At 33.6% G+C, this 27,980-nt stretch overlaps 1 protein-coding gene across 1 annotated transcript in view; it reads left to right on the top strand.

Moving 5' to 3' along the window:
- Window positions 1–27,980, top strand: part of KLHL1 (kelch like family member 1) — a 370,435-nt gene that overhangs the window by 226,023 nt on the left and 116,432 nt on the right. The window contains exon 5 of the mRNA XM_038569718.1: window positions 9,946–10,158. Coding sequence (XP_038425646.1) covers window positions 9,946–10,158 — 213 coding nt within the window. The remainder of the gene's footprint in view (window positions 1–9,945; window positions 10,159–27,980) is intronic.

Genomic DNA, 27,980 nt, shown 5'->3' with positions numbered 1-27,980 from the left:
TATGAAGGAAGGGGCGGCAGAAAGGTTTGGGTTCAACCAAGGAGTAAATGTACTTAACAGTAAATCATAAAAATCACTATTATGACTAATAATTGACGCATGCATAGTGTTACACTGTTTGTGAAGCATTTAATATGTTTGGAAATGGTTAGTTACTTTTCTGTTAAACCCCCCCCAAAAAAGGAAGAACAATTTGGCTGACTGAGCTTCTTTTCTGGATAGAGAAGTTTATAAATGACTTGTACATGTTCACTTCCTCCTTCTACAAATTAGTAGATAATATATATTGCATATTTATGTTTTTGAACAGTACATTTCCAGTATCAAAAGAAGACCAAATTATTTATTTTTTTTTAAAGATTTTATTTATTTATTCATGATAGTTACACAGAGAGAGACAGAGAGGCAGATACACAGGCAGAGGGAGAAGCAGGCTCCATGCAGGGAGCCCGACGTGGGATTCGATCCCAGGCCTCCAGGATCGTGCCCCGAGCCAAAGGCAGGCGCCAAACCGCTGCGCCACCCAGGGATCCCAGAAGACCAAATTATTACAAGGGTTAGAGTCCCATGAAAATAATTGTTTAGTTTGCATAACATTGTTAAGTTTAGGAATTATTTCCTTAGCTCAATGTACTCAAAAGCAAATCAGAAAAGATTTACAGACTAGGTGTTGTAAAACCCATTTTCAAAGTTAGGAGATGATATTTTGGAATAAAGAAGTGTCTTTGCCTAGGAAGTCCTGACCAGAGAGTATTTGAATGGGATGTTTCTCCAGTCCTTCTTAATGAATAATTATTGCTCTTTCCACTATAATTTCTAAATTATCTTACCTCTCTATAGCAACATTTTGTCAGAAAAGACAAAGTTATAATATATGAATCACATATATGACTTATAATATATAAACCACATATTTATATGAATAATATAACTAAAATTATATTTTGTCCTATATCTAGAAAGATGGCCATAAGAAATAAATTCTGATACTAGACACAGTTTTGGAATTGTAACAAAATGCTTCATTTTAACATTGGTACTCTAATATTTTTTGGGGAAAAAAAATGCCACCAATGAAGTAATCACACCTAATAGATGGGAAATAATTAATAAAGAAAACTTGCAACTGTTCACTTTAGTTTGGCAGATTTGGATCTCAATCATTTTCCTGTAGCTAAAGAAAACTCAGAAGAAAGTATATGTATATATATATACTAAAACATGTGTGGCCATTACAATATACTGTTATATTAAAGAAGGGTCTGATATATAATCCAAATATATAAAGAATTATATTCCAAGTCATCTCATAAGCACTGACAAAACTGACAAAAAAAAAATCTATACACACTGTCAACTCTTTGAACATTTCTTTCATTTGGTTGATTATCTAAATAATAGTAGCTAGATATGAGTGTGTATGTTTACATATATATATATACATGTGATTGAAATTAGATTTTTATCAATGATTGTTTAGTATTTGTTTTCCTGCATTTACTTGGAAAAGGTCCTTGGGAAAGATTAAAAAGTTGTATGCAAATAAACAACACAGAGTCTGTATGAATATTTTTTATTTTTATTTTATTGTTCTCATTGCTGAAGGAATAAAGAGACGAATGCAGGTATTTCAGGGGAGATTCAGCAAAGATTGTATCTTCCGCTGTAGCATTGTTCTCTGGTTTTGAAGATTAAGATCCTTTAGAAGATTAAAGAATGATAATTCTTTAGCCTTTAAAAAGTATGATAGAAGAGAGAAAAAATAGAATCCTCAATGTTTGAATAACTGGTCAAGAGAATAAATAACAGATCTGCCTTGGAATTAATGTCAGAAAATTATAAGAAGGAAGATTTTACTTCAAAATGAGGACAATTTTCTGATAGGGCTATTCAAAAATGATGTAGGTTTTCTTTTTTTTTTTTAATTTATTTTTTATTGGTGTTCAATTTACTAACATACAGAATAACCCCCAGTGCCCGTCACCCATTCACTCCCACCCCCCGCCCTCCTCCCCTTCTACCACCCCTAGTTCGTTTCCCAGAGTTAGGAGTCTTTACGTTCTGTCTCCCTTTCACTATTATTTATATTCCCCAAATGAATGAGAACATATAATGTTTGTCCTTCTCCGACTGACTTACTTCACTCAGCATAATACCCTCCAGTTCCATCCACGTTGAAGCAAATGGTGGGTATTTGTCATTTCTAATAGCTGAGTAATATTCCATTGTATACATAAACCACATCTTCTTTATCCATTCATCTTTCGTTGGACACCGAGGCTCCTTCCACAGTTTGGCTATCGTGGCCATTGCTGCTAGAAACATCGGGGTGCAGGTGTCCCGGCGTTTCATTGCATTTGTATCTTTGGGGTAAATCCCCAACAGTGCAATTGCTGGGTCGTAGGGCAGGTATATTTTTAACTCTTTGAGGAACCTCCACACAGTTTTCCAGAGTGGCTGCACCAGTTCACATTCCCACCAACAGTGCAAGAGGGTTCCCCTTTCTCCACATCCTCTCCAACATTTGTTGTTTCCTGCCTTGTTAATTTTCCCCATTCTCACTGGTGTGAGGTGGTATCTCATTGTGGTTTTGATTTGTATTTCCCTGATGGCAAGTGATGCAGAGCATTTTCTCATGTGTGATGTAGGTTTTCTTAATGGAGTAATTCCCATCATTGAAAATACTCACTGTGCGATGGGCAGCCCGGGTGGCTCCGTGGTTTAGCGCCACTTTCAGCCCAGGGCCTGATCCTGGAGACCTGGAATTGAGTCCCATGTCAGGCTCCCTGCATGGAGCCTGCTTCTCGCTCTGTGTCTGTGTCGGTGTCTGTGACTGTATCTGTGTCTGTCTGTCTCTCATGAATAAATAAACAAAATCTTAAAAAAAAAAAAATAGTCACTGGGTGAGCAGAGCACAGAGAAGCACATGGAATATACATTAAACTAAGTGTCTTTAAAGATAGTTTCCAATTTGAGATTATATGAGGACATAGAAATTCCCATCTGTAATCCTGGTAGATAATGATATGAGAATCAGACCATGTGCTATCAATATTTCTTTGGTGCTCTGTAAATCTAGGATTGCATGAAAAACATTTCCTTGTCTTGGAAATTGCTATTCCAGAATGGAAAGGTGTGTGTCTCCTAACTGAAACTCCTCCTTGACCTTCCTTATTCCACTTTCATTCTTTACCTTTGACTCCATTAAATCCCCCATTTTTTCCCTTCTCATTAGAAAATATGTTTCTTAGGAGCCAGAACTTTCCCTTTTTTAGTCTCAGTGGTTTTAGTAGCATAAATATACTAGGCAGAAAAAAAAAAAAACTTGATAATGACTTATGGACCAAATAATCAGTAAAGAAAATAAGGAAGTTAAAGAAAATGTAAATGTAGGCAATACATTTAACAATAGCAGACTAAAGTGAAGGGTAGGCTCAGATGCCTACTAGTAATGGCTAATGCTTCTCTAATGCTTGCTCAGTGTCAGATACTTGACTGAGAACAGTAAATTTAATTTAATCTTCGCACTTAATCCTCACAACAGTGCTTTACAATGGATACTATTTTTAACCCATTTACAGACAAAAAAAAAAAAAAACTTTTTAATCACACACCAGTGGATAGCAGGGTTGGGATCTAAATCCTGACCAACTGTCCAAGTCAGTGTTAATATGTTGACTCTCCATAATCACCATGACACATCATGGAACTCAGATATATCAAGAAAAAGGTGGAAACAGGTTCAGGTGAACACTTAAGAATCAGTGCATACATATTGCACAGATCAAAGTAAGACAGTAAGTCTAAATTAGATGAACAAAGGAGAACCAGAAGGGGAACCTAATAAAGTATAGACAGTCCAGGTAATGAAATAGGACAAAAGACTGAATCCCCAGACCTACCTTGACTGTGTATCCAGCCTTTGCATTCTTATCTGTAAAATAACAAGTTGTGACTATCTCTTAATGAGTCTCTGTTCCCTTTAAAGTCTGAGATAGGGATCCCTGGGTGGCGCAGTGGTTTAGCGCCTGCCTTTGGCCCAGGGCGCGATCCTGGAGACCCGGGATCGAATCCCACGTCGGGCTCCCGGTGCATGGAGCCTGCTTCTCCCTCTGCCTGTGTCTCCGCCTCTCTCTCTCTCTGTGTGACTATCATAAAAAAAAAATTTAAAAAAAGTCTGAGATAGTATTCAAGAGTTGAGGCAGCAACTTTAACACAAGTATTAAAAATAAAAAATTCAGAGAAGGCAAATAATCAAAAGCCCAGGAAAATTGGTTTTAACCTGAAAGGGTTAGTCCTGACATCAATATATCAGTATAGCAACTTTAAGGTAGCTGATACAAGATGCCTTTGATAACTGGAATAAGTGTCTCTCCCCAACTTGCTCGTTTAGAAAATTTAAATGCTAGAGGCATAGAAAGATAGATAGATGGTAGATAGATAGAGGGATGATAGATGATAGATAGATAGATAGATAGATAGATAGATAGATAGATAGATCTGGATACTAACAGGAGATCACTTTTTCCTGTCCCTCACACTCCTTTGGATCATTAGAAACCTAATATTTCTCAAAGGCACCATTCCATAAAATAAAGAGCCTAGCAATTATAATGTAAAAGACTGGGAATAATTATCATACTTTCTTAAGTTTATGTGAGAGTCTTTAACATAACTTTTTTTTTTTTTACTTTCTTTTATGATATTTATTTCCCTAAGGCTGCCATAACAATGTATTTAAAGCTGGATAACTTAAAACAACAGAAAATTTCTCTTATAGTTCAGGCTAAAAATCTGAAATCAAGATGTCAGCAGAGCCATGCTCTCTCTGGAGTTTCTAGGGAAAAATTCTTCCTTGCCTTTTCCAACTTTTGGTGGTTCCTAGCAATCCTTGGCATTCCTTAACTTTTTTGGCAGCATGACTTTTATCTTACCTTCATGTGGCCTTCTTCCTTCTGTGTCACCCCTGTCTTCACATAGTGTTCTCATCACTGTAGGCCTGTTTCTGTCATTTACCACACCAGTAATTGGATGAGGGCCCACTCTAATCCAGGATGGCCTTAATTTAGCTTAACTAATTACATCTGCAATGACCCTATTTCCAAATAAGGCCACATTATCAGGTTCCAAGTGAATATGAAGTTTTGGTATACACTACTCAATCTGGTACATGATGTAACTTCTGCTTTGGAAATCAAGATATGTATTTTTCAACTTTGTCCCTGACAATAGTAGAATCATGCATATATCAGAAACTCTCAAAAATTTCCTTGCAAAAGATGCAAGGAATTATAATTTTAGAATTCAGACGTTAGACCCAAAATTTACATTTTTTTTTAAAGATTTTTTTTTTTTTTATTAATGATAGTCACAGAGAGAGAGAGAGAGAGAGAGAGAGAGGCAGAGACATAGGCAGAGGGAGAAGCAGGCTCCATGCACCGGGAGCCTGACGTGGGATTCGATCCTGGGTCTCCAGGATCGCGCCCTGGGCCAAAGGCAGGCGCCAAACTGCTGCGCCACCCAGGGATCCCTACATTTTCATTCTTATATAATAAACCTTAAGCAGAGATGTAGCCAATTCTCAGCCTCAAATTTTCATTTTTCCATTTATTTGGTAGCCTCCTAAGAATTCCTCTTTCTAACCAATAACTTTTTAGATGGGCAATTAAATGAATTCCATAGGCTCCAGTGATTTGGAATCAAGCCAGAGATTCTGTGGTGATCTGGAGGATTAACCTTCCCAACATAATGTTGGAAGCAGTGATTAGGAGCTTCTTCTAACTGACTTCTGGTCACAAAGTGCAAGATGGTGAAATAGTTTTAACCCAGTAGACATTCATAACAGAGCAGTATCTTTGAGTTAACCATAATAGTGTATAATGTATTGTATTTGTAGTAGCTGTTAATGAAGTAAACAACATTAAAATTTATGTTAAAGTTATTTGAACATTAATAAAATATTTTACTACAATTTAATACCCAGATTTTAAACTAAATTGATAACTAAAATATGATAATTGAATGCACTTCCTTATATTCCACTTAACATAATATTATCATTAATTGTTAGCTTTTAAAATGATGTAGAAAAATAAACTTCTGGGGATCCCTGGGTGGCTCAGCGATTTAGCGCCTGCCTTGGGCTCAGGGCATGATCCTGGAGTCTCAGGATCGAGTTCCACATCAGGCTCCTTGCATGGAGCCTACTTTTACCTCTGCTTGTGTCCCTGCCTCTCTTTCTCTCTGTATCTCTCATGAATAAATAAATAAAATCTTAAAAAAATAATAAAAATAAACTTCCACTGGAATTTCAAATTGAATAATTACTACTTATTAATATATAGCCAATAATAAGATAAGAGAAAAACAATAAATATAATTAAGGGAGAGAAGAAAATTAATATTAGAAAATGTTTATGTCAAATTCAGGAAATAGCTAAATAAAAATGGTAAGAAAATTCTGTTTAGAATAAAACAAAATTGTGAATTTTTTTGTAGCTACCAAAATTATTTTAAAGTATTATGAAATAGAAAAAGTAGACAGTAGACAGTAGAATTTAGCCTTGTAATTAATAAAGATTGTTTGTGTCTTATGTAGTGGCAACTTAAGTTTGATGCTAAAATCTTTCTTTATAATAAATATTTCAATCTATGTATAAAAATATATGTATACATATATTCCCATTTAATGGAGAGACTGTCAAAGTTTTAGAATAAATTTATTCCATTATATGGTCTAAATTATCCTTTCAATATTATTTCTCATAATTTCTCTGTGCTCATTCTTAATCAAATTGACATTCCATATATGGTACTTTATACTATATTACCTGCTATTATGCCTTTGTTTATATACTTTCCCTTAGCCATAACACTATATCTATCCATTTTCCATTTTCTAATTTACTCTCCTACCTAGTGTTCTAGGTCCATTTGAAAACCCTGCTTTTCTGAGTTGACAAGTCATTTTCTAAGCACTGCACATTTTATAGGTGTCCCATGTGTGGTAAGCTTTTTGATGCAAATCCATTTTGTTCTTACTGCAATTATCCAGGACCATATGTTAAGTGTTCAGTAAATCTATATAGAATGAATTATTGAATAAATTTAAAGTTATTGTACAAAAGGTAAACAGGCCAAAGAATTTTGATGCCTCTCACTACTTGATCTTCTCACACAAGGAGTTACCAGGGGTACACAAGCAGTGTTAAGGAAAGTAGTGTGAATTTCCTTTTTTCTTTAGTGAATATAACATAATGAAATTAAAACAATCAAGTTCCAGAAAATAGATTGCAAAAAACAGGAAAATATCAGGCAAGATATCACGAAAAGGAGACTTGATGGAGAAAACAAACAAGAGCGAAGAGAACTTTAGAACGCTAAAATACATAAAGAAAAAATAATAAACAATATAATATATGGGACAGTATGAAAAATCCAATAATCTGATATTAGCTCCTAATGTCCAGTTTATTTTTAGCAGTTTTTACAAACCACGTAGCTAATTCCCCAAAATGTAGTATGGCTTGCAAAGATATAAAATTAAAAGAATATGCTCTAAAAAAGATGTAGGGATAAAAGAAAAAAAATCTGCTGTAGGGGTATTAAATGAAACTATTATTGGAGCTGTCTAAAAAAGAAATCATACTATAAAGGACTATTACCTTCTTAACAGATAGATTTCAATTTAACTCTAAGTTTTCTAGAAGCCAAATAAAAAGAGAAATCTGATCAATTTCATAATTTACAACATCCATGATAAAAGCAAACCAATTTACTCAGGAGAAGTGCAATTATTCTCGCTACTAAAACCTGCAAGAAATTTCTCCCAAGGGTCATCATAAAGAGGCTGCTGTAAAATATAACAAAATATGCCTTAAACAATATCTTTGATAGACACCACTAAGAGTTTAATAGACCTGCTTTTTTATCGTACCCCATACTATATACTGATGGTTTAGCTATACAGTTCTGTGTGTAGTTTAACAGAGGCATAGATTTTTCAGTAACTGGAAAAATAGATGGACAAGAAATCTTTCAAAGATTCTCCAAAAACATCTTTATCTTACCATAGTTCTTTAGAGAAACTTGGTGGCACTACATCTCAGAACACTCAATTGGTTAATTCAGTTAATAGATATTGGATACCTATAATTTACATAGAATTTGTGTTAGGCACAGAGGGAACACAGGGAACAAAATTTTCTAGGACATCAGCTATTCTGTGATGTCCATCAAATATGGCATATGACCTGAACGAAACTAAAAGCTGAGATTCTTTTGTGACAGCTGAAGGCACTTCAAGCCTTGGATTCAGTTCCAAGGATAACACTCAAAAGGTGGATCAGGTCTCTTTTAGAAAATAAGTTGGGTCTTCTCTGACATACAGAGTAATGGGCATTTGCTGAGCCTTCTATTCAGCTTTAGTCATAATGCCTTTGTGGGAAAGTATCTAGTTGAATCTGTTTCAGGTTTTTTTTTCCTACACTATGCATGTATTGAGATTTCTACCACAACAGTGGCTTTTAAACTATTCTCTGAAAAACCTTAATTATATCTTCCTTGGAATTGAGAATGGGGGATTGGTGGAACAATAGAGGCAGCCAGTCAGATCTGTCTTCTTTAACCATATATCAGCCAACAAACCCTCTCTGCTAGAATATCAGAAGGGTTTTGGCAAGTCATTTTTAAAGTGTATTTGAAAAACACTGCACCGCTCTGTTGTACTATTTCCAAAATTTTATTTGTCTCCACAAATATTACCAACACATCCAATTCAATAAATATGTACTGTTCACCTGTAATGTTCCAGGATCTAGATATGCCATGTTAAGGTGTCTGTTCCAAGGAGCTTAAAGTTTGAGTTAAGACCCCTAAGGGCACTGAAGATTAGGCCGCAGTTTGGTAACTGCTATCTCAGGGATATAAATACCACCCACTGAGCACGCATGGTGAATCGGGTAGCCAGATTCCATTCGAGTGAACCGAGGACTCGAGAAACCCGTATATCACAAATTGCTTTTGAGTTGAGTCTTTAAAAATGTCAGAAATTAGGAAAAAGTGGATATAAGTCATTTTAAGCAATAGATGAGTGAGAGGGGACATGTCTGACAGGATGGCAAATGGAAAGATTAAGTAACTGTGACTAGAACACAAGTAAGGTTAAGAAATATAGTCTTAGACTCAGGAAGATGTCAGATCATAAAGAAGTAGTGTACTTCACCAAGAGATTTGAACCAAAAGACAAAGGAGACCAAACCAAAGCAAGCCATGATATTTATGTGGTAGAACAATTATTCTAGCATTATTATAGAGGATACAGTAAAGAGGCTAAGAATAGAGTCAGGCAGGGTAATTAGAAGGTTATGGCAGCAATCTGGAAGAAAATAAATGGGAATCTAAATTAAGCCAGAGAAATTGTCATGAGAGGAGGAAGTTTTGAGAGATAATAAAAGGGTGGAACATATGTGCTTTTGTGACTTCTATAGCCTATCTGTCCTGTTTTTCCCTTCTAAATAAATAGTGATGCATTTTATAATGTTACTTATCTCTATGTAATTTCGTTCCCACTTTCTGATTTATGTATATGTAGTCAAGCTTTAAAAAATTTGAAATGCTATTCTTTTCATGTTCACCAAACCTTACATAGCAGTCCACTTGAAACTTGAACATTTAATCACTTAGTACACTCTGCCTGCATAACAAAGCTCAACATTATAATCCTCCAGTTATTACAAGATCTGTGCTGTCTCTGATACATTTACACTTCAATTACAATTACAATGCTTTCATTTTAACAGCTTCTAGTTTCTGAAGGATTAAGTCTCAAGGATTATGTTATAATGAGAACAAAGGTTATTGACGACTTCTCATTTCATTCTGAGATGCTTTCCCAGCTAAATCAAAGTGAAGCCAAATTTATTCCGAGATGTTTTCTCCCTGCAGGAAAACATAATGGAAGTTATGAGAAATCAAGAGTTTTTACTGCTTCCAGCTGAGGAGCTCCATAAACTCCTGGCCAGTGATGATGTAAATGTTCCTGACGAAGAAACTATCTTCCATGCATTAATGATGTGGGTCAAGTATGACATGCAGAGGAGATGCAATGACTTGAGTATGCTTCTAGCCTTTATAAGACTGCCGCTGCTTCCACCACAGGTAATTGTATGTGATGCTGTATTAATAGTTATTATGTTCTAAAAAGCTCTATATTAAAAGTAACATCAAAATGTAAATTAAACAATAATAATAATTTAAAATAAAAAAGAATACCCATTAAGCATCTGGTAAAATAGTAATGTTCAATTTTTATGTTTTATCGTATACACGCACACACATGCACTTGAAGGCAGAAAGTCCAACCACTTCCCAAACTAAGTTTTATGCCTCACTGTTACCATTTTTTTACAATTGTTTAATTATTTAAGAAAAAGTAACATCACAACCCACTTATTACTATTCACATTTTTTTTAGTTTTAATCAAATACTCTTTTTAGGAATATGTGGTGATGGAAAATGATGAGTAATGGCTCTGATTCCCATCTCTGCCACATACTGATTCATGCTCATATGACTATGAGAATGTCACTTAATTTCTCTGAGATCCAACTTCTTCACCTATAAAATAAAATTGTACTACCACACAAAGGTTTTGTGAAAAGAAAATTAGACAGCACTTGTAAAGTACTTAATCTAAATACAGTATCTAGAAGATTTTTAAATGTTGCAATTAATTCCCCGCTTCCCTATTTTGAAGATCTATTATCTATCATCTATCTATCTATCTATCTATCTATCTATCTATCTATCTATCTTCTTATCTATCCTAAGATGCAATAATGTGATCATTCTCTGATGAAAATACATTCTTGGGGTATATTCATAGAGTTTTGAAATCTTACAAATAAGACATATTACTTAATGGTACACGGTTATGAAGTAGTAGCATTTAGCAGTTGGAAATATGGAATATTCAATAATTGGAGCTAAGAAGAATCCAGACACCAAGTGAACTAACTGCCTCATTTTACTGATGAGTTATGAGTTATATAGGACAGGTGAACTGGTAAGAACAAGTTCATTCAAATTGTAAGAAGAAGAGTATTTTTCTCTGATTTAGTCTTATGTTTTTACCTTGTCATGTTCCAAAATTATCTATGCACAGCAATGCAATGTTAACCTGGGGTCCTTGAATTCTCAGGCTATCCAGAAATAAGTTTGAAGGTAGCTCTTACCTTGAAATGACAAATACAATTGTAGGTATATACATTTTGTGTGGGAGATGTAAGGGGCCTGTAACATTCACCAGATTCTTCATTTGGATCCATACTACCGTCAATACTTTCACTGATCCATATATTACAAAGAATGTAAAATAGGGAATTAGGACATTGGGAAAGAATGACAGGCAAGTACATGTTAATAAGTGAAATGAGAATTATGATCATATATTAAGATTGCAAAGTTTGAAAAAAACACACTGTACTAAAATTGGGAAAACAAATGAAGTTTTATAAATAAAGGAATAATTGTGTTTCATTTGGCTGCTGAAATGAATAAAGCAGTAAAGACAGAGGAGAAGAATTTATGGAAGTTCTGCCTAAGCAAATTATATGAGCTTAACACCAGGATCTTAAAAAGGAAGAAAAATGTGTTTAGGTAACTAAACAATGATTTGTGAATCTAAGCACTGGATTTTTCTGAATCTTCCATTCTAGGTTCTGATGCCAGATATTCTTAGACCCTGGGGATCTTCTCCCAAGATAGAAATGGCCAATGACCACTATTAGGCAATAATAGGTAGATACCCATTAACCAAAGATAGATGCTGTGACAATTGGTACCTTAGACCCCTGCCCACCCATTCCAACTGTATGTTGAAATGTGGGGAGCATGGAGTTAAGCCAGTGGCCAAAAATCATCATGATCAGAAAAAAAATCATAAGTACTAGGAAGTATAACTGAAGAGGCCAAAAATATGACCAGGGCTCAAGCTTTTCATGATATGCTTTTCCTTCATACTCTCTCCCCCTTCTTTTCTGTCATCAAAACTGGGAGATGCTGGGACGCCTGGTGGCTCAGTGGTTTAGCGCCTGTCCTCCACCCAGGGGGTGATCCTGGAGTCCCAGGGATTGAGTCCCACATCGGGCTCCCCACATGGAACCTGCTTCTCCCTCTGCTTATGTCTCAGCCTCTCTCTCTCTCTCTCTATGTGTGTGTCTCATGAATAAATAAATAAAATCTTTAAAAAAAAATGGGAGATGCTTTTACCTGTACCTCCATCTATGCTATTCCATCAGAATAGACATGTACATTCTATTGACTTATTTGTTACTAAAGCTACACATTACAAATGGAGTTTTACTTCTTTTTTGGATCAGCTGCTTTATCTTAGTGAAACAATATTTATTAACATTAAAAAATAAGATATGATTTTTTTTGGTGTAACTAGCTAGTAAAAGACTTTTAAATTAACTCTTATTAGAGTGTTTAATAGTCATAAATACAGCATGTGTCTACTATCTATTTCTCATTTGCCAAATTAGGGATATTGCAAACATTATATATAATTTCAAAGTAGATGTGGAGGAAGAAAGAGTAAAACATATTTTCTTTTCATGAAATATTTTGGATATAAGAGGTGTTATTACTTCCTTAACTGATGCTAATGAATTACATGTTATTATAGCATCTTCCATATATTTCTACCCAGATTTTAAAGATTTCTGTGAAAAAAAAAATGGTGAAGAAAGGAGAGCAGGGGAATATAAACTAACAAGTTTTTATCTCCTTCTTTAGTTACCAAACATAACATACTTTATTTCAATTAATTTCTACATTATGCTTATGTAGTAACTGTTATTATCACCACTTGACTAATGAACAAACTGAGAATCAGCACAGTAGCCATCTTCCTATCAGATTGTGCTCTAGATATATGTGACATTATTGTAGTTCTTATTCCACTGAGGGGAAATTACAGTATTTAATTTTGTGATTGGCTTCAGATTTAACTGGATGTCCAACCAGAGTTAAAAAAGAGTTTGATCTAATCTAGGATTTTCTAGCCTTTTACGTGAACTTTCAAAGTGGCTAAGCATCATACATGCCTTCAGAAAAGCTATTATGATGATCAGAAATACTTTTTTCTTGATCCTGGAGCTCTTTTTTTTTTAATTTTTTTTTTTTTTTTTTTTTTTAATTTATGATAGGCACACAGTGAGAGAGAGAGAGGCAGAGACACAGGCAGAGGGAGAAGCAGGCTCCATGCACCGGGAGCCCGACGTGGGATTCGATCCCGGGTCTCCAGGATCGCGCCCTGAGCCAAAGGCAGGCGCCAAACGCTGCGCCACCCAGGGATCCCGATCCTGGAGCTCTTAAATATAGATTTCGCCCTAATATATATTGCTTGTGTGCACACACACACACACTCTCTCTCTTTTCTTTCTCTCTCGTTATATATGTTTATACATATGTTTAATATATTAATTATATAAAATGCAATATTATATTTTAAAGTACTAGCAGTATTTAAAAGAGGGAGAGTCTCCATTTTCTAGTGAGATAAGAATTTATTTTCAAAAGAAATAGTAAATAGGCTAATTTTTAAATAAAAACTATGGTTATTTGGTGTAGAAAAACATGAGGATATACATTTTGGTAGACAGTATGAATTTCAGTTGAGAAAAGTGGTAAACAAAATGAGCTCCAGAAAAGAATAAAAAAGAGACATAAAATAACTCAGAAGTAAAATGTCTATTTTATCCTGTATTGAAATATAACAGCTAACACTGAAATAAATTCAGTTGACTTTGCTGCAGAAAGGACCAGAGGAAAAGGCAAAATGAAAGAAATACATAATGAGTTATAGTCTAAGAAACAGTGAATGACTTCTATTATCTTTTTAAATAAGTGAGGAATAGAATTTTGCATAATAGTTTCTGTGTTTTTCTTGAATACCCAGAGGTTTAAAATTTTCAATAGAATTGGAAAAAATATGGAAATTTTATTTTAGAGAGTGATTGTGTATACACACACACACACACACACAAAGAGGTTAACCATATTGATTTACTCATTTTTCTATATTTTCTCTTATAAAGATGCAACAAAAGAATACGTTGCTGTGCAATAAACATGTTTTAACATTACATAACTATCATTTCCACTGGTTTAAACTGCTTTTGTAAGATGTATCCTTATAATACGTACATAAATATTTATTTATTATATACATATTTTAAAAGTACACATAACTATCCAATTTTTGGCGGGTTCTTTTCTAATGATTGGTTTGGAAAGTTGAAGCATGCTATTCTGAAAATCAAGGGAATGCAATATATATATAGTCAAGCCAAAAGGTCTTTAGGAAAATTTGGTTTTGTCACAATCACAGATTATTTGGAAAGTTAGAGATATACAAGTAAACTTTACTTCCTATCTTGGAATTGGTATTGTTTATCTCTTTTGAGATGACAAAGATAAAGATTTCTCAGATCTTGCTAACCGAAATACCTATTGACTCTTAAATATGTAGTGGTGTGTGTTTATGTGCATAAACATTTATTTTCTGTAGCAAAATGTGAAAGGAAAAAAAACTCATCTGCAATGGAATAATAAATTATTGCCTAAACTTAAGGGAGTATAGTTTACTATAATTAGAAAAAATAGCAAAATAACAAGGAAACTCAGGAGTGTCACTTAAGGAAACAGATACAACCTCTATTTTATAGGAATAAATTCTTTCTATGCGAAGCTGTAATTTATCCCAAAAGATCCTTTATGTAATAACAGCAACATGTGAAGGGAGAGGTCAGCAACATTTTTTACTCCATTGGAAATGTGAAATTTGATCAGATATTGGAGACATAGACCCTCCTGTCCATAAAAATTATAGCCACAACTAAAAAACCTAATGAAAAGCAAGCAAAGTGACAAAAAAGAAATCAATACAAAAAGAACATTCATAAATCACAATGGAAGATATACAGAGTAGATTATACTCTTGAATAATTTATATGTTTTGTTTGATTTTACTTCTCCAAAGCAAGCATAGGTAAACTACTCCTTGATAAATCTGACAACTTTCCACATTTGTCAGCATTAATGTTCACTATTTAGTGCATTATATATCTTGTTTTTACAAAGGAAAAGAAACTAAAAAGAAAATATTTTGACTCTTACAAATGAGCAAGGCAAAAATTAATCAAACACATTAATGCAGTCTATTACTGGTCTTTGTTGCTTTTTAGTTTGTTTTTGTTCTTTTTTTGCCCCTCTTTGATCTACTTGCTCTCTGATTAATTAGTGATTATACCAGGCATCATCAAAGAAATAGTCTTCTCCAGGATGCCTGGTGGCTCAGTGGTTGAGCATCTGCCTTCAGCTCAGGACATGATCCCGGGGTCCTGGGACTGAGTTCTGCATTGGGCTCCCTGCAGGGAGCTTGCTTCTCCCTCTGTCTCTGCCTCTCTCCTGTGTCTCTCATGAACAAATAAGATAAAATATTTTTTTAAAAATAGTCTTCTCTATAAAACTAGACTATAATTTTTTAAAGCATGGAATAATGTTATTCTCTAAAAGAAATGAGAAACAATGTCTTTAAAACAGAAATGCATGGACGATATGTGCTTCTAAAATCTTACAGATTTACCTTAAGCACTATTTAGTATTTATGATCATTTAACCCATGATAACATTCACAATTCAAGTTACAACACTAAGAAAATACAAAAACTTTTTATTTCAACAGTTTTTGTCAATGCAGTAAAATAATATGCACTCTTTGGTAAAAAGCGTAGAGAAGTTGGAGCCTAATATGAAAGCCTTTAAGTTTTTTTTTTAATATAGTGCTCATAAGTGTCTCTGCTTTTGTCAAGGGCTGAGCCCACTGCTTGTGGTTTGTATCCCATTTTTCTTGCCACTGAAATTTCTCTACTTCAGTAACTCTTCTATGTTTTATATTATCAATTGGTTCCACATTGGATCATTCTAATTAACTTGCAAAGATTTATTGTTTCAGACATATTAAAACAAAAATCCCCATATTCCTACCAAGTGTTCTAATTCTATTTATTTTTCCAGCAAAATATGTAGCTATTATTGTTTATAGTTAATAAATACTTATTAATAATCATCATTCTCCCTTCAATCCACTATAACTAGTACTTTGAACTATTCAAAATCACCTGAAGCCTCCATGCTGTCATATTTTTTCCCATCTCACTTGTTTTCATCTTACTTGGCTTCCCAGCAGCTTTAACAAAATTAGTCTGGCCACTCTTACTCACTTGTTATTGCTAATTTTTTCTACTCTTTGATTGCAATTCTCTAGTATACCATATTTTCTCCATAAATAATAGCATTCTTCTATACTTTTAAATACTATATAAATAGTTCCAAATTTATATATTCAGCTCTAAACTCTTCCTGAGAGATAGATACACATACCCAGTTAACTATTTGACACATCTAATTAGATATCCAATAGCCATTCAAAACTTCACATGATCATAATGGAAGATTTCAAAATCCCAAGACTTCCTCCCTGTCCCCCATTCTCAGTAAATATAGTATTACGAACCATCCAGTTGCTCAGGCCTAGATTCTAGAATCACTTTTAATTCTCTACTTTGCACTTTGTTTAATATTCAATTCCTTAGGAAGTCCTTTTGGCTGTATTCTAAACTATATCCTAAATCTGTTCTTTTTTTTTTTTTTTTTTCTTTCTTGGCCTTTCTATAGCCCCATCCTAAAATAACCTACCACCATATGTCTCCTATGCCTTTGGGATAGTCTTCTACCTGTTATTTTAACTTTTATGTTTAATAATGCTTAGCAATAATTTCTATCTAGCAACCAGATAGAACTTTTGAAGATTGAATGCATTAATTTCAAACTTAAGATTTATGCCCTTAGGACAAAAATCCTAACATCCCTGTCCTGAAAGGTCTATATCATCAGTCCCATGAATACTTACTTCCCTGACCTAATCTCTTCCCAGCACTTAGTATCTTCTAGGTGCACTGATATTCTTTCTGTTTCTTGCAAAAGTCAGGTTTATTTCTTCTATAGAACATTTGTACTAGCCAATTCTGAGGGCTAGAAAAGGTGGCCTGCCAGCAGAAGAGGGTGGTGGTGATAGGAATAGTCTTCTCAGGTGTAAGCAATTTAAGGGGAAGCATGGTTTATAAATAATTAAAGACAATAATAAAATGGCTGAAAGTCAGTCTGCTTTTATTATTAGCATACCTTGACAATTCTATACAATGCTATTGATAACATATTTCTACTTTCTGGGATGAGCTGTCCACCGCATCCTTTTTCTAGTCTCCTACTGCATAGATGTTCACCTTTATCATAGCACAGCCTACTCTTTCTAATGAATCACATGCCACATCCAATGTATCCTGTTCTTAGCACTTTCACCTGCTATTTTCTTGCTTAGTTTTAGTCTGTTTTTATGCATTTCCTTATAACTATATTTTTCAGAAAACCAGACTTGAAGTTCTCATTCACAAAGTTCTTGGCATAATTGGTACTCAAAAAGTGTTCATTAAATCAGCAAATGAAATGTTTATTCTAAGTCTTAGGAATTTTGGTTTCATTTCACCATCTGTTGATATATGACTTACCTGGAATGAGAGAGAAATCTACAATTGTATGTTGTGATGGAGCTAACAGTGGGTACTAGGAACATAGTCATAAATAGCACATTCATTCAGATTTTACTACAAATCCCTAACTGAATGGACAATGGTAAGGATACACTCTCTCATCTCTTTATTAGGTATAGTCACAGAACATAAATTCATCAGAATTCCTCTAATTCAATGATATATTTAAAAATAATTGACTATAAGAATAATGTGTTCCATTTTCATTGCTAGCATAATAAATCAGAAAACAAAGTCCATTTCATGAAAAAAACAAAAACAAAACCTGAACTTGAGTTAGTTCATAAGCATTTTTGTACATATTAATTAATATACATAATATCTACCAAGAGGCCATACAGAGTAAGAACAATTATTTTTCTCAATTAAACATTAAGGAAGAATTTCATTTTTTATTCATGCCTATTTTATATAACAATGATAAAATTAAAGAATATAATAATTTGTAAGAGGACTAACAAAATTTGTGGAACATTTGTAATGAAGTCATTTAAAACACTAAACCTTTTCCAGGATTTTAATTTAGGATTTAGGGAACTCAATTAACTCATGAAGCTACTATAATATTTTAGTGACTGAAGTTTAAAGAGATGAAATCTGGTAATTAAAATAGGATCCTTAGCCTAAAGAATACTCTTAATGTTTGGGTCCATCTCACTGGGAAAGCTATAGTAGAGAAATTTGCCTTGATCCAATTATAAAATTATTTTGATAATTTATTTAGGAGATAGATAAAATATGCTCCTACATCCCTTGTCAACATTGCTATTTTTATAAAATATTGTTGCTTGTTACTCTTTGAGGAAGGCAGCCTTCTTTGAGGAAGGCAGCCTGTGTGGCTGAAGCAAAATGTCCAGTGTGTTAGTTATTAGAAGAATTTAGAGAAGGTAAGGATCTAAAACACTGAATGATATAAGCAATTATAAGGACTTTAGTATTTTCTTGAACTGAAATGGAAGCCATTGCAGTTCCTGTAGACTAGAGCTAAGCATACAGGAAAAATGGGGTCAATAAATTGATAAAACAAAAATAAATTGATAAACACCAAACAGTGTGGGCGGGGGCAGGTAGGGATCAAGTGTGTTTGAATACAGGTGTGATTCCAAAGGGAGGAAATTTGATTATGTAAAACAGAGGGCAGAACTGTTGGGATATTTTCTCTGAATGTGCTAGAGTAGGTAGGATTTCATGCACAAGTGGATAAGTGGATAAATTGGCTTTAGAAAAGAGGATTGAAAAATTATCTATGAGAATAGGTGAAAAGCAAAAACGTGTGTACACATCTTGGTAGGTGAGCAGATGCAATGGTATAAATGACTGGATCCTATTTTTGACTCTGACATTAATTCAGCGTTTGATCATGGAAAGTAATTTCATTGGGCCTCAGTTTTCACATCAGGACAAGAAGATGGAAATATTTTGTCAGTAAAATTGTGTGAATAAGTAGGTTTTCATTTTCCTAATAATTAATGTCTACTCAATAAATAATTGACAAATAATTTTATAGAAAATTAAGATACATATGCCTCTCCATCTGCAAAAAAATAATTTTTACCATGTCTCAAACCTTTCATGAAATTTCATTCAATATGTACCAAAAAAAAAATTTAAAACTTGGAAGAACTTTTTGCTCACCAAATAAATGGTCATTAGAGAATTATTGATCCCTTCCATTGCAGTCATTTTTTTTCCTAATAATCATCATTCACAACTTTTTGACAAAAATCCTATGACTTAAAAAAAAAACTGTTGTAAATTACTTTGCAAACCTGTATAATTTAAATCATTCCTAGGAGGAACAGAAGCAAACTATAAGCTATGTGAAGGAATCACAAGTGAATTGAATTCTGTCACACATGTATTGAAATGACTCCTACTATAATTTTAATTTACAAAAGTATAAAATAAATAAAACAATTTATTATTATAATGACTCTGAAAATGGGAAAAATATCTCCCAAGAAGAACAATTTAGCACTAATGATTATCCAGAGAATCAGGCAAACACACTCTTTACTATTCTAATTAAATGGCAAATACCTATAGGTCACCCAGAATAAAAGTTGTTATTTTAATAATATTCTGAACATAACAGTACAGTACTAAGGTTAAAAAATGATAAATATTTGCATATATTTTGTATAACTATTCAAATTTATTGGAGTGATTTTTTTTTTAAATATAAAGGTAAATTATCTTAGAATAATCATACTGCTGCTAAGTATCATGCAATTTCATATTCTAACCATTAGGAAAATGGTGCACATGTTAATTAAATATTTCCCACAAATACATCAAATTTTCCAATTCAGTTCTCCTGATAAATGAAAGTAAATTTTATTTACTTTCCATGTATTCAATTTTAAGTATATGAAAACAATTATGAGTTTGCTATGATCAGACATTTTTTAGTATTCTGTAATTTAACTTCATCAAGTAGAATTCATTAAGTGGGCATATTACTTTTTCTTTTTAATCCAAAGTTTATGAAACATTACTGTGATTTTTTTGAATTTTGTTAATTTCAAGTTATGTTTACTTCAAATTTTCTACTCACTTTTGGCTTCCTTATCAGGCCACTTCAGATCAGCTTAGAATTTATTTTTCCATAATCACCAGAGAAAATACATGAATGATCACATGACACCATCCTCAAAGGTATATTCACCTTACTTTCATAGATTTTTATTGCAAAAAGGACCTTCAAAACCAGCTCCCTAATATTTTGCAGGTAGAAATTGAGGTTCTGAGAATTAAAACAGACTATTTTTTTTTAAGATTTTATTTATTTATTCATGAGAGACACAGAGAGAGAGAGAGGCAGAGACACAGGCAGAGGGAGAAGCAGGCTCCACATAGGGAGCCCGACAGGACTCGATCTCAGGTCACCAGGATCACACCCTGGGCTGAAGGCTGCTCCAAACTGCTGAGCCACCAGGGCTGCCCAACACAGACTATTTTAGATAATTTAAATTTAAAAACTCACTGATGCATGTACAATGGAATTTAGGAATTCTAACTCTCAAAACAGAATTTTTTTCCACCTTTGAGAATAAACTTTCAAACAACAACAACAAAAATATTTTAACTCTTACATCTTAGCATTTAGCACCTGGTGAGGTATGAACTGTCATCATGTATGACACCTGGAGCAGAAAAGACAACACAGACACTGAACATCACCAATATTTCATGTTATATCTCAAGTGGAAAGTTAGATCATTTAAACCACAAAACCTAATTTTGTTGCAATTCAAAGAAAAAATTTCCCTGAACAAATAAGTAACGTAAAGTTGTATTTCAGGTATGGGGCACCCAGCTGTCTCAGTTAGCAGAGTGTGTGACTCTTGGTGTTGGGATTGTAGGTTCTAGCCCCAGGTTAACTGTAGAGATTACTTTAAAAAAATGAAATCTTTATAAAAAATTAAATAAAAACTAATAAGTAAATAAAATATATCAAAGATATTTCTGAGGACTTGTTTTTCCACTAAAGAAAATCTATCTTTATTTGGCATGGAATAACGATTTAATAAATAGATGTTTAAAGTTCAAATTTAATTATTAATTTTAAAGCAAAATATTTGTTTTTCTTTTGAAGAACATTTAAAAATAAAAATCCTGTCAACTAAAAATAGCTTTCAAAAATAAATATTATGGGGTGCCTGGGTGGCTTAGTTAAGTGTCTGACTCCTGACAGATCAGGTCATTATCTCCAGGTCTTAAGATCAAGTCAGGGGTGGGGTCTGCACTGAGCATGGAGCCTCCTTGAGATTCTCTCTCTTCTTCTGCTCCTTTCCTTCCTTACTCTCTCTCTCTCCAAATATATGTGTATATATATAGAGAGAGATAGATATAGATATATAGATATTTTTGATATTCTACACTGTATACATATGTATATATATATTTGATATTCTACTACTAAGCTCTTTTTTGCTACAGTTTACATAAATGTTTCTCATTTTCTTGGTGTGACAAAGAGCTGCAATAATTAGCTTAAACAAATCAGGATTGTGGGTGGTGGAGATTTCATCAGTGACAACCAGAAATTAGAAACAGAAGAAAAGACAGATTAAAAGGCAATATTTTCACTATGTATTTTTAAATTGTCATTTATTATACTATAGAATTCATGACCAGTAACTCTATATTTAAAGGTTTATGCTATTTTTTTCTCAAAATACGTAAAATGCAATTTCATTTAAAAATCACTTGAGAGGGCAGCCCTGGTGGCTCAGCCGTTTAGCGCTGCCTTCAGCCCAGGGCCAGATCCTGGAAACCCGGAATCAAGTCCCACATCGGGCTCCCTGCGTGGAACCTGCTTCTCCCTCTGCCTGTGTCTCTGCCTCTCTCTCTCTCTCTCTGTCTCTGGAATAAATAAATAAAGTATTAAAAAATGTTAAAAAATCACTTGATAGACTATATATTTTTAAAGATTTATTTATTTTTAGAGAGAAACATAGTATAAGGATTAAATATGTGCTCTTTAAGTCAAAATATACCATAGTTCCCATAGGATAAAGTGGCAAATTTTGATCCTAAAATTATAAACTACTGAAACAATGACAAAAGCATGCTCTGTTTTTGAATTATTAAGCTTTCTTATTACATCTACATTTGGTCTTTGAAAAGATTTGCTCTAGACTAGCATTTTCTAACACTTTATTCATGGACAAATAGTATTTAAAGGTATTTATCACAAAACTGTTTCATGTTAAAAAAAATTATAAGCGCATCCTGCCATATCTCCCCCACTTTAAAATTTTGTAATATGGATTGTCATCATAATCTAATTAAAAACTCACTTAAACTCATGGTTTTTCTGAAGAAAACATTTCAAGTAATGGCTATTAAGTCTCATGGAAAGAATGATCTGTAGAACACACTAGAGAATTACTTTTTTGGGTAGTTATTATTTTTTAAAGTTTTGGAATTCTTAATGAAAAAGATTAATAAACAATTGATTTTCATTTAGAGTTAATTATCCTAAATTAAAGGCATTCTAGGTGTGTTTATATTTAAAGAAATCGGCTCTCTTCCATTTCTATGAGTTTATGTACCACAAAGTAGCCTGCAAAATTGGCTTTGCTGAGCTGGAAAAGCAGCATATTCAGTGAATTCAATAAGCTGACCTATAAAGACCTGGAATAGAGTCATAAATAATAATGAATGTGTTATTCTCAATTCAGTCAGCTGTGGGGGTTTTCCAAACCATTAAACAACTTCTCAATTTGCTACAAATCAGCATAAGTGTTGTACTCTTTTCAAAAGGAAGCTAGAGTAAGAGATGGCAAGTATATGGTAAGAATTTAGGGAGTGATGAATATTTAATCACAAGGAACACCTAAAATCTGGTTACAGTGAGCAGTCACTCATGATATTCATCTATTATGAAAAAAATGAGATTTTATCTTGACCATTAGATTTCACCTCATGCTAATATTCAAGCTAACGCTCATTATTTTCTAAATATGCTAATATATATATAAAATTGGGCAGATAAGGAAGTTATGCCTAAAATATAAAGATCTATTTGAATGATAAATGCCCATTTCATTTGATTGGTCATTTTTTTTTAGGAGACTGGAATCTTGTCCTGATGTCATGTCCAGAAACAAAGATACGTGTTATCTCTTCAAATAAAGTCCTTACTGGCAGCTGTTGTCTTCTATTCCATGTGTCACCAAGTTTGTTTGTTTGTTTGTTTGTTTGTTTGTTTGTTTTATAAATGTGATTCTTTAAAATGTTCTACATCTCTTATTTCCATGTATATTATCAATACCTTTAGATTAGACCTTATCATTCTTTTTTTTTTTTTGCAATGGATTCAGTGGTAATTATCCAACTCTAGTGACTAGTCTATCCCCCACTTGACATTCCTCACAGAGCCTCCAGAGTGAATTTTTTAAAACATAAATTCATTTTATAACTATGCTATTATTGATTAAAAGGCAAATCATACATACATACAACAGCGAAAACAATAAAAAACCCAAAATGCCACCATTAATAATACAAGAATGAGTCATTTGGTGAAAATTAGTCTAGAAACCTCTTCACTCAGTTACTCACTTACTTATTCACTCACTCATTTCATAAAGACTTTGTATGTGCCACTTGTATGCCAGGAGTATGCCCTTGGGTTTAACAAGCACTTGAATCAAACAAACAAACAAAAAAAATTAAAAAAAATTAAAAAAAAAACATTGAATCAAACAGACTGCTCTTTACTATTATGCAATTCACATTTTAGCAAGAAGGGGGGCAGGATAGAAGGGTGGCAACAGGCATCCAACAAACCATGCATTCATTATAACTCAGATGGTGAAAATAATCATGAGTTAAAAGAAATAGGACAAGGCAAGAGAGTGTTTGGGGTTGCCATTTTAGGTAGGCAGTCCAGAAAAATCCTATGAAAAGTGATTTTGATCAGAGACATAAAATAAATGAGGGAAAAACCAAACAGATATAAGGCAAAAGAGTGTTCCCTGGAGAAAGAACAGCAAAGAGGCCAGGGTAAATAGAATTATTTGGACAGGGTAGCAGGAGTGTGGACGATGAGGTCAGAAGTATTCAGGAAATAGATAATACAGGGCTTAAATGGTCATAGGGATTTTAGCTTTTATGCTAATTACTATGGAAAGTTACTGCAGGATTTTGAGCAGAGAAGACACATAACTCTTTTTTTTTTCTTATTTTTTACTATGGAAATATTCAAATGTATTCTAAAGTAAAGAGTAACACTATCTTAAAAGGAGCATCTAGCTAGTGTATGAAAAATAAACTATATGATAGTGCAATAGCTAAGATCCCAGCAGGATATAAAATTTACCCAAAATGGTTCATATGAAGAGATATTAATGAAGGCACTACTTACAGAGGTGTGGCCAGTGTTCAGGAAATGAACAGAGGATATTGAGGACTCAGGAAACCTGAGCCAAGGCGATGTTATAGGAAATCTTATTATATAATTCAGAAAGATTGGAGCTATGGCAGAGTGGATGTTCTACTTGAGCCATAGTCATAAAGAGACACCACTACAGCCACATCATACAGGGAACAAGGAAGAAATATACTTATCTTCATTTCCACCACCTGACTTTCTGGTTATAAGTCCCATGGCTGGACTTAGCCAAAGCAAATTAGCAAGAGAGCCGGGTGATGCAGTGCCAGAAGGTTCAGCCTCATGAAGAACTGAACTGAACAGAGAATAGTGCAAAGTGAATGACAAGGAAACAAAATAATCATCACTAAAAGGATAGACTGTAAGCAGATACACCAGTTAGGAAGTTTTATAATAGTCTAGGTGAGATGTTAGCTTGTCTCAGGGTTGTAGTAGTAAATATATTCTAAATATATCTTGAAGGTTAAACTACCAGTATGTCCAGTGGATTTGATGTGTTGAATGAGACAAAAAGAGGATTAATAAGGACATTAAGTTTATATGATTACATGGCTTCATATATAAGGATGGAATTTTGGATAGATGGATGGATGGATGGATGGAGATTGAAATATATAGAGAGAAAAGAGGGAGAAAGATTTTGTTAAGAATAGAATCTCACTGAACAATATACTTTGAGTAAATATCAATACTGTGGATTCTACCTGACTTCTTGTCATTCCTCTGGACAGATGACTTTTTTTCCTGAAATATCCTTTATTGTTTTCCATGCTTGGCAAATAGGTACTTATCTTTACTGATTTGGTTTAAAGAAGACACCCTGTTGTAAGTATTTCTTTACAACATAATACTTAGTTGAGCATATCTTACTATTTCTTAGAGTATTTTCTTCATAATTCTTGTACCTTTTGACCACCTTCACCCATTTCACCCACCACCTGCCCCCTGCCTATGGTAACCACTATCTATTCTTTGTATCTATAATTTTGGTTTTATTTGTTTGGTTTTTTATGTGTATGTGTTTAAGATCCCACATATGAGTGAAATCATTCAGTATTTGTCTTTGTGACTTATTTCATTTAGCATAATCCCCTCAAAGTCCATCCATGTCATCACAAATGGCAGGATTTCTTTCTTTCATAGGGATGAATAATATTCCTACATATACATATATCATATTTTCTTTATCATTCATCTCTCAATGGACACCTAGGTTGTTTCCATGTCTTAGCTATTCTCAATAAGGCTAATGCTGCAATGACCATGGAGGTAGGGATATCCTTTCGAGTTTGTGTTTTTGTTTTTTTTTGGATAACTACCAGAAGCATAATTATTGGATCTGGTGAATACCACTTTAAACAATTATCTTCCTATATATATCTACACACTAAATTGATTAATGTTGCTTCTTGAAATGACTTTCAACTGTTATGCAAGTCCAGGAGGGTTTTTTGTAAGGAACAGAAGAAGAATGAATGGTTTAATGATTCCTGTTTTGAAAAAGTCAACCAATTGAAAAGTGAGATGTTGGATACAGATACTTTTCAACACAAAATACTATACTTTTGCTTAGCTGTTAGTACTAGAAAATCATAACCATATACTGTATTATGTTATAAATTATATATTACTCCTTTATAAGCTATATTGTGAATTATTTAAGTTAGGAACTGATATATTACTTTTGCATATGCCAAAGTGTCTGACATAGGTTTGACACATTCCAATTATTTTAATACACTTAATATTAATATTAATAAGTTTATATTTTCCCTTATCCCTGAAGTTTGTTCAGTCAATATGTTTGAACAACTCATTTCATACCCAAACTTCAGAAACTCTACAGGCAGAGTGTATGCCCAGTGGAATTAGCTTTACTTGAGAGAATTATTTTAATCCCTTATTGACTTGCAATATGCATCCACCTTGATGTTTTCAGAGGAATGTATCTCACTGATGATGATCAAAAGAGGTATGTTGGACTTTGATCAGAGTAAATCTAAAGAAGGCTAGAAATCTGCAAATATGCAGTGATTAAAATTCTTTCTCCATCTTCTTTTAGTGGAATGAGAGAAATGAAATCCTGACTGATGCCTTATAATTAGTGTGAGAGAAACTGTGAGGTTTTTATTGAAATAATTGAGATAGCACTAAAGCAAAACAAAAATTTAATACTGTGACCATTATTATTAGAGAAGTCAGGAAATCTAGTTTTCCAGAGTACACTGAATGCAGTCTCTTCAATTGCTTTCCTGCAGATCGGTGTCAAAGAACTTCCAGGACATCATTTGCTTCTTACCATCAGCATTAACTTCTCTGAGACAGAACATGGGAGAAGCAGAGGAAGAATTATCAGTCTTTCTGGTAGCACTAGATGCTCTTTATAGGCTTAAGATAGTTAACTTCTTTTTGGATATTGTGTGTAGGCCACATGCAGATTTGTCCTTCTCAATGAAAGTATACTTTAGAATGACCCTCACACTTAGGCCACTGTGCTTATTAACTATGGTTATTCTGGGGACATTTTGCTACCTCTTAACTCAGAATAATTTTTTATAAGAATAACTTACAGAAATGCAGAATAACACTGAATATCACAATATATTTTATTCTTTTAGGAGCATATTGCTTATCACAAGGTGTTTTGAAATCAAGTGATCACAGTACCTCATTTAAGTAGAGTTAATCAATTTCAGGCAAATACAGCCAGTATTTAAATGTAATCATTTCTAGGAGATCTTAGTTAAACTATCCAACTCGCAATAATTAAATGTGTTTAAACTGGTTTTATTCCCTTAGGAGATTTATCTTTATGGTCTTGGTAACTATCAGATATGTTAGTTCTAGAAGAAAAGGCGATCCAGAAAATTAGTGTAAATTATAACTTGAGAGACTTTCCAGGCCAGGCAAGAACTATCATAGAGCCTAGATACATAAGAGCATGCTAAATATCTTTAGAAAGGAAGCAGGAGTTTAGAAAAAGGAAAAAGCAAGGCAAATATAAATATCTATTAATTTTACTCTTTGAAAAGATACCTTTTATTAATATATCAGAAATATTGGGCAGCCCAGGTGGTTCAGCAGTTTAGCTCCACCTTCAGCCCAGGGTATGATCCCGGAGACCTGGGATCGAGTCCCACGTGGGGCTCCCTGCATGGAGGCTTCTTCTCCCTCAGCCTGTGTCTCTGCCTATCTCTCTCTCTCTCTCTCTGTCTCTCATGAATAAATAAATAAAAAATCTTAATAAAAATAAATAAATAAATAAATATTTACCAAATACTGTGATAATGTTCTTATTTATGATATTTTTAGACAGACACAGCCCAATACCTACTTAAAATGCAGAGAATGACTACTTCATACAACTCAAAAGTTAAGAATGCCTTAGTTAATCCAATGC

Source organism: Canis lupus, chromosome 22, assembly GCF_011100685.1.
Source record: "Canis lupus familiaris isolate Mischka breed German Shepherd chromosome 22, alternate assembly UU_Cfam_GSD_1.0, whole genome shotgun sequence".
NCBI lineage: Eukaryota > Metazoa > Chordata > Mammalia > Carnivora > Canidae > Canis > Canis lupus.
This window is presented reverse-complemented; position numbering and strand designations above follow the sequence as displayed.